This window comes from Salmo salar, chromosome 11 (assembly GCF_965601325.2).
Source record: "Salmo salar chromosome 11, fSalSal1, whole genome shotgun sequence".
NCBI lineage: Eukaryota > Metazoa > Chordata > Actinopteri > Salmoniformes > Salmonidae > Salmo > Salmo salar.
The window spans coordinates 94,869,990-94,878,663 of NC_138301.1; the positions used below are offsets into that span (position 1 = coordinate 94,869,990).

At 43.2% G+C, this 8,674-nt stretch overlaps 1 protein-coding gene across 2 annotated transcripts; it reads right to left on the bottom strand.

Moving 5' to 3' along the window:
• Positions 1-2,450: 2,450 nt before the first annotated feature.
• On the bottom strand, positions 2,451-8,286 carry LOC106563294 (ADP-ribosylation factor-like protein 3). 2 transcript variants are annotated; one of them, XM_014128769.3, is made up of 6 exons: positions 8,017-8,286; positions 6,719-6,862; positions 6,051-6,167; positions 5,896-5,946; positions 5,528-5,713; positions 2,451-2,966 (listed from the first exon to the last, which is right to left on the bottom strand). In XM_014128769.3, exons 1-6 carry the CDS (start codon positions 8,017-8,019, stop codon positions 2,919-2,921), a joined length of 549 nt encoding a protein of 182 aa, XP_013984244.1. In that variant the 5' UTR covers positions 8,020-8,286; the 3' UTR covers positions 2,451-2,918. The 2 variants fall into 2 exon arrangements, with proteins under 2 accessions (XP_013984244.1, XP_013984243.1); XM_014128768.3 differs by lacking the exon at positions 8,017-8,286 and having other exon boundaries at positions 6,719-6,880.
• Between the last annotated feature and the right edge of the window lie 388 nt (positions 8,287-8,674).

Sequence of the window (8,674 nt, forward strand, 5' to 3'; positions counted from 1 at the left end):
ATTTGGGGCTTTTATTGTAGTAGTGCAAATTCTCTAGTCTAGACTAACTACATTAGTCCAGCCAAATGAGAGTGAAAAACAAGGGAACGTTTCAATCGGCTAAATCATTTCTTGCTTTGCTTGTTTGTGTCCTAAAGGATACTGAATAATGACTTTATTTTACCCTATAAAATAACAACCAGTATAGATCAATTAATTAAGCCCATGACATAAACTCATCACATACACATGTTGAATTGTATGTTCTTGAAAAACAGTACAAGTACTATACAACAAGAGGGGATCTATGGGTGCTGTGAGCAAGCGTTGTCATGGAGATCAATAGTAGAGAAATATTGCCCTCTAGTTATTTTCTAGGAGAGGCGCAGGCATTCATGTCGGACATTCGGTGCTTGGGCATTAGTAGCTAGGTTTCCATCCAATATGCAACAGATTTTCATGGGAATATTCTGAAATCTGCATAAAACAATATGCACATTATCCCACCAATGTGTTGCCAACAAACAGATTTATTGCAGATAAAAGTCTGTGCGTGATAACATAGTCCAACTCAATCATCAAGTTTGCAGACGACACAACAGTAGTGGGCTTGATCACCACCAACAATGAGACAGCCTACAGGAAGGAGGTGTGGGCACTTGGAGTGTGGTGTCAGGAAAACAACCTCTCACTCAACGTCAACAAAACAAAGGAGATGATCGTAGACTTCAGGAAACTGCAAAGGGAGCATCCCCCTATCCACATCGAAGGGACAGCAGTGGAGAAGGTGGAAAGTTTTAAGTTCCTTGGCGTACACATCACAGACAAACTGAAATGGTCCACCCACACAGACAGTGTGGTGAAGAAGACGCAACAGCACCTCTTCAACCTCAGGAGGCTGAAGAAAATGTGGCTTGTCACCCAAAACCCTGACAAACTTTTACAGATGCACAATCGAGAGCATCCTGTCGGGCTGTATCACAGCCTGGTACGGCAACTGCACCGCCCTCAACCGCAAGGCTCTCCAGATGGTGGTACGGTCTGCACAACGCATCACCGGGGGCAAACTATGTCACCGGATGTCAAAGGAAGGCCAAAAATATCAAGGACTACAACCACCCGAACCACTGCCTGTTCACACCGCTATCATCCAGAAGGCGAGGTCAGTACAGGTGCATCGAAGCTGGGACCGAGAGATAGAAGCTGTTTTTCAATCTCAAGACCATCAGACTGCTAAACAGCAATCACTAACTCAGAGAGGCTGCTACCTACATTGAGACCCAATCACTAGTCACTTTAAACAATGCCACTTTAAATAATGCCACTTTAATAATGTTTACATATCTTACATTACTCATATCACATGTATATACTGTATTTTATACCATCTATTGCACCTTGCCTATGCCGCTCGGCCATTGCTCATCCATATACTTATATGTACATATTCTCATTCCCCCTTTAGATTTGTGTGTATTAGGTAGTTTGGGGAATTGTTAGATTACTTGTTAGATATTACTGCAGTCGGAACTAGAAGCACAAGCATTTCGCTACACTCGCATTAACATCTGTTAACCATGTGTATGTCATAAATAAAATTGGATTTTGATTTGCACATAAAATAACTTTTGAGGTTAAATTCCCATGTACCGGAGAAAAAATACAAGTTAAATGGGTTGCCATCACATTTTCAACTCTATTGACGTTTTTGTCACAAAAACGGATTCGTTAGCCTTATAGCAAATTTGCCCCACAGTGTGGGTCGGCTACCTACATGATGAGATTATTATGGATAATAAGAGCGATAAAATGTGTTTGTTAAATGGTGGTCAAGCATCGATCATCATGTCACCAGACTAAGACCCTCGATACTTATTGAAAAGGTGCGTCAAGCTCATCACCGTGCACTTTCACAACCCTGTAAAATTCATCATCATTTATTTCGTCTCTAGTCTAACAAACGGCATGCTTTAACGAGTCGTAGTGGGAGGACCACATAACATCATTGCGTGACTGCAAGTTTACTTCGATATGATAGTTATTATATCAATATTTGCGAATAAAGGCATTTCAACTGCCATTTCTCGCATAATTTATTTTACCGACACAAAAAGATCAGACCATTTTGAACAAACATATTTTATTTGTTCATGCTTCAGGTAATTAAATTGGCATGAAATGTTTGGATGGAAACCTGGTTACTGATACAGAGCAGGATATTTCCCTGCCCCACTGGTACTAAGGACAGAGTTTCAATCACATACACGCAACAAAGTACCCACTGGGCAAAAACTGGTTGAATCAACGTTGATTCCACATCATTTCAACCCCCCCAAAAAAATCTATGTGATGACGTTGAATCAACGTGGAAAACTAAATGTTATCAACGTAAGGGCATGTTGTGGTTTTTTTCACCAAACTTTTAACCTAAATCCAATGACATGGTGAAATATTTTGTTTATTTCACGCTGAATTCATGTTAGTTGACAACTCAACCAAATGTAAATCAGAACTAGATGTTGGAACTGATGTCTGTGCCCAGTGGGTAGTGTTTATTCAGCTGTTAATCCTTAAAAAAACTACTTTCATAATGTAGACATCTTCATAATTAAGCCTCCTGACTATTACAAAAAGGTGGCAAAAGTAAGCACACAGAAATAATAGTTGAGTAATATCTGAATAATTAAAATGTTTAAATAATAACGTATATACAGTATATACAACTCGAGAAGCATGAATAAAATGCTGGTAATGTCAACATTACAGAACATTTAAAGTATTTGCTCTATTGCAACTGGCTCATGATCTATTAAAAAAAATATCACAATACTTTTAAAACATATTATGACAGCAAGTCAAAAGCTTTGATAATGAACACCACTCCACCTTTCACCTCCTACCCTTCGTTTGAGTCTTTGGGAATAAGTATGCCCCTGGCGTCACTTCTTACGAACTGCTATGTTCTTGCACACCCATGTCATGCCATCCTATAAAGTAAGTAAACAGACACATATTACATCGGCACAGTATTAAAACGTTAGTGTGCAATCAGTGTCTATGAGGCTCTCTAAATGTGCATACAGTATGTGTGTGTTGTGTGCAAATGTAGTGTATAGGCAGTTTGTGTGTACAGTGCATTCTTGACTTTTCCACATCTTGTTACGTTAACACCTTATTCTAAAATGGATTAAATTAATATTTTTCCTCAGGTTTTTAGGAATGTTTGCTAATTTATAAAAAATGTATAAACAGAAAAAAAAAACATTTACATCATAAGTATTCAGACCCTTTGCGATGAGACTCGAAATTGAGCCATTTACATTTACATTTAAGTCATTTAGCAGACGCTCTTATCCAGAGCGACTTACAAATTGGTGCATTCACCTTATAATATCCAGTGGAACAACCACTTTACAATAGTGCATCTAAATCTTTTAAGGGGGGGGTTAGAAGGATTACTTTATCCTATCCCAGGTATTCCTTGAAGAGGTGGGGTTTCAGGTGTCTCCGGAAGGTGGTGATTGACTCCGCTGTCCTGGTGTCGTGAGGGAGCTTGTTCCACCATTGGGGTGCCAGAGCAGCGAACAGTTTTGACTGGGCTGAGCGGGAACTGTGCTTCCTCAGAGGTAGGGAGGCGAGCAGGCCAGAGGTGGATGAACAGAGTGCCCTTGTTTGGGTGTAGGGCCTGATCAGAGCCTGAAGGTACGGAGGTGCCGTTCCCCTCACAGCTCCGTAGGCAAGCACCATGGTCTTGTAGCGGATGCGAGCTTCGACTGGAAGCCAGTGGAGAGAGCGGAGGAGCGGGGTGACGTGAGAGAACTTGGGAAGGTTGAACACCAGACGGGCTGCGGCGTTCTGGATGAGCCCAGGTGCATCCTGTTTCCATTGATCATCCTTGAGATGTTTCTACAACTTGATTGGAGTCCACCTGTGGTAAATTCAATTCATTGGACATGATTTGTAAAGGCCTGTCTATATAAGGTCCCACAGTTGACAGTGCATGTCAGAGAGGAAAACCAAGCCATGAGGTCGAAGGAATTGTCTGTAGAGCTCTGCCACATGATTGTGTCGAGGCACAGATCTATGGAAGGGTAACAAAACATGTTTGAAGCATTGAAGGTCCCCAAGAACACAGTCGCCTCCATCATTCTTAAATGGAAGAAGTTTGGAACCACAAAGACTCTTCCTAGAGCTGGCCGCCCGGCCAAACTGAGCAATCGGGGGAGAAGGGACTTGTTCAAAGGGGGTGACCAAGAACCTGAAGGTCACTTTGAAAGAGCTCCAGAGTTCCTCTGTGGAGATGGGAGAACCTTCCAGAAGGACAACCATCTCTGCAGCACTCCACCAATCAAAATGTATAGTAGAGTGGCCAGACGGAAGCCAATCCTCAGTAAAAAGGCACATGACAGCCAGCTTGGAGTTTGCCAAAAGGCTTCTAAAGGACACTCAGACCATGAGAAACAAGATTCTCTGGTCTAATGAAAACAAGATTGAACTCTTTGGCCTGAATGCCAAAGAGTGGTAACATCCGTACGGTGAAATATGGTGGTGGCAGCATCATGCTGTGGGGATGTTTTTCAGCGGCGGGGACTGGGAGACTAGTCAGGTTGAATGGAGCAAAGTACAGAGAGATCCTTGATGAAAACCTGCTTCAGAGCGCTCAGGACAACAACCCTTCCAACAGGACAACAATCCTAAGCACATAACCAAGACAACACAGGGGTGGCTTCAAGGCCTCCCGACTGGTGCAGTGGTCTAAGGCACTGCATCGCAGTGCTAGCTGTGCCACTAGAGATTCTGGGTTCGAGTCCAGGCTCTGTTGAGCCAGCCGCGACTGGGAGACCCATGGGGTGGCGCACAATTGGCCCAGCATCGTCTGGGTTAGGGGAGGGTTTGGCTGGCAGGGATGTCCTTGTCCCATTGCACACTAGAGACTCCTGTGGCGGGCCGTGCGCAGTGCACCCTGACGTGGTCGCCAGGTGTACGCCAGGTGTACAGCTCGCTTCCGGGTTAAGTGGGCATTGTGTCAAGAAGCAGTGCGGCTTGGTTGGGTTGTGTTTCGGGGGACGCATTGGCTCTCGACCATCGCCTCTCCCGAGTCCGTACGGGAGTTGCAGCGATGAGACAAGACTGTAACTACTAATTGGATACCACGAAATTGGGGAGAAAAAGGGGCTAAAAAAAGAATAAGTATATATATTTTTTTAAATTACAAAAAGGATTGGCTTCGGGACAAGTCTCTGAATGTCCTTGAGTGGCCCAGCTAGAGCCCGGACTTGAATCCGATCAAACATCTCTGGAGAGACCTGAAAATAGCTGTGCAGCGACGTGCCCATCCAACCTGACAGAGCTTGAGAGGATCTGCAAATACAGGTGTGCCAAGCTTGTAGCGTCATACCCAAGAAGACTCAAGGCTGTAATCGCTGCCAAAGGTGCAACAAAGTACTGAGTAATGGGTCTGAATACTTATGTAAATGTGATATTTCAGTTTTTTCTTTTTAATACATTTGCAAAAATGACTAAACCACCGTAGATGTGTGTTTTATACCTGTACTCCCTCTGCGGTAATTGCAGAGCAGGCCTGGATCTGCCATACCCGGTCTCTAATGGTGTGCAGGTTGAGGCCCTCAGCTAGCTCTGATGCAGGAGCCGCAGTCATCAGGTCCTGCTTGTTGGCAAATATCAACAGTGGCACCATGCTCAACTTCTCTTCTTCCATCAACTCAGCTAGCTCCTGTGTGTGTGTGTGTGTGTGTGGTGTGTGTGTGTGTGTGTGTGTGTGTGTGTGTGTGTGTGTGTGTGTGTGTGTAAGAGAAGGGTGGGGGAGGGGGTCAATCAATAACTGCATCAAAATAGGGATATCAGAAGACAGCTGAATAGAATATTGTGCATTTTTACAGACTGGTGCCGCTTTACCTGACCGGTCTCTTCAAAGCGTTTCCTGTCTGAACTGTCAATCACATAGATCTGTGACGAAGATGGACCGAGGAGAGTATTAGTGACAGATAGCTTGATATGGTTGAACCTTTCTGTCTCCATTTATTTGTGGTCAGAATACTTTTTGGACCTACCAGTACGTCTGTGTTCTCAAAGTAGTTCCTCCAGTACGGGCGGATCTTGCGCTGGCCTCCAATGTCCCAAACATTTAGTTTAAATCCCTGGGACTGCATGCTCTTTATGTTGAATCCCTGTGGACAGAGGAGGAGAGTGCCCATTAATGCAATGCTTTGGACAGTTGGTGATCACTGCGAGCATGTGTAACTATGCTTTCATGAGTGTCTGAGCTGTGTTTATGCTATGGTCTATATCCAGGGTTGGGCAGGTTACTTCCTAAATGTAATCTATTACAGTTACTAGTTACCTGTCAAATTGTATTCAGTAATGTACATTTTGGAACTCCCAAACTCAGTAATGTAATATGTTTACTTTGTTACTTTTGGATTACTTTCCCCTTAAGAGGCATTAGAAGATCACAAAAAGGATCCATCAAATGCATTTGGTGCGTCATCATAGCGGTCTCTGCATTTTTTTACATTTTATTTTTAATTGGCTACATCATTTCTGAATTTAAAAGTAATCAAAGTAGTCATCTAGTTTTTCAAAAGTATCTGTAATTGAATTACTATATTTTTAATGGTAACGTAACTGATTGCAGGTACTGTTTTTTCTAATAAGATAACATGTAACTGATTACATGTAATCAATTACTCCCCAATCCTGTGTATATCAGTACATTTACCTGAGTAGGGGTGATGTGGCTGACATCCTCTGAGGCCAGCTGTTTAAGCAGGGTGGTCTTGCCAGCGTTGTCCAGCCCTAGCAACAGTAACCGCACCTCCTGGTCAGGAGAGTGCTTCAGTCTTCGCAGAATCGACAGCAAACCCTGCAGTGCATCACACATCAAGGTCAGGTGACATCATGACAAACAACACAAGTTGGTACTTTGGTTATAGCTATGTAATGAGATAAGAACCTAGGTAACAAGGCATTATGTTCAAACACAATTAACAGCAAGTGGTCCAGCTACAAACAACTTCTGTTCTGTTAACAGGGTGACCTGAAAACACATTATTGCATAACAGAGCCAACACACCAGGGCAGAAATAATGCGAGGCCCGAGGCCAGGGGCCGCGGGCAACCTCAGCCAAACTCCCCGGTGTGATTGGGTTTGGCATGGCACAGATTAATCAAGACGAGCCCGAGCTCTGTGTGCAGGAGGCAAGAAGCACTAAGAGCACAGATTTAACGGTTAGCCTCTTGCCATGGCCTACTTTCACAGCACCTTTGATTGGACAGTTGAGTCATGCACAAGAAGACTCTTCCAGTGTTGAGGGAGGCTTAAGAGGTCTTCTTATTCACTGTTGTCACTGTACTTTTTGATCCAGCCAACTAAATAGACAGCAGATTGTCTAGCCACATCCTTGTGATATTGTTAATGTCACAATCACTGTAGATTACATGCAATCTGAGTAGGCAACAAGAATTAGGACTAGCTAAATAAATTGAGAGACTACACGTGTCACAGGTGATTCTGTAGTCAGCTTGGAGGATGAATGTATTTTCAAAGGTTTGGGGTACGTTATTACTGCAGGAATCGGTAATATGGTATCAAGCCGTACTTGTTAGTTTAGGTAACTGATTACCAATCACAAGGTAAAAATGTGTCCATAACATTTGAAACGTCACTGTTATTAGCTAGCTATAGCTTGCCTATGCGTAACCTTACTTGACAGATAAGACATGGTATTATTTGTTATAAAGTTCTGTTCTGACAGTAACAACAGTAATGCATTATTTACATGAATGACAATAAGCATGCCCTGCCAGGTACAGACTTATTGGCAGGGACAGGCTGTACTGTAGCTAACGTTAAGGTTACTAACCCTAGCTAGTTAACTATTAGAAAGCTACGTTAAAGTTAGTCGCGACGCACGTTTTGGATAACTGACTAACGTTACTCTCTCACCCGTACGATATTGCATTTAGCCATATAGCTCAATTCCAACTTTATGTTGATCATATTGCAGGGTTTCTTACCATGGTTTGCTCAGCGAGTGGCTCCTGTTCAGGCTCAGTGAGTGGATTAGCTAGCTAGTAGCATTTGACTGTATTCATTCTGAGAACAGCTGCAAAGCTCCCCGTAGCTATGGTAGCCGTGACGTCAACATAAACAACGACGTGGCCGGGCACGAGACCCATTTATATCTGCGATTATTTCAGTTTTTCTGATTAGGAATTGCCAATCTTAATAAATGATCTTCATTTCCAGTGCTTGTGACTCACTCAGACAAATAGTCTACAGCAGGGATTTCGCAAGTATGGCTAACTGCGGCCAAGAGTATAGGCGAGTGGGTGTGTGTGGAAAGCAAATAAGGTAATATGGCAGATTTGTTGTCACTCAAGACCGTTTTGCGTGGCTGATTGGGCTGCACAACAAGTCGATAAACCGGTAAACAGTGCACTGGTGTATGGACATCCTGCCGACCTGAGACCTGACCAATAGTGTGCAACTGCAGTCCGCAATTCGGTAGTTCCCCCCCTCAAGCATTCCATTGGTACATTCATGAACACCCCCGCTCCCCCCTCGAACAATTCAATTCAAGGGGCTTTATTGGCATGGGAAACATATGTTAACATTGCCTAAGCAAGTGAGGTAGATAGTGTACAAAAGTGAAATAAACAATAAAAATGAACA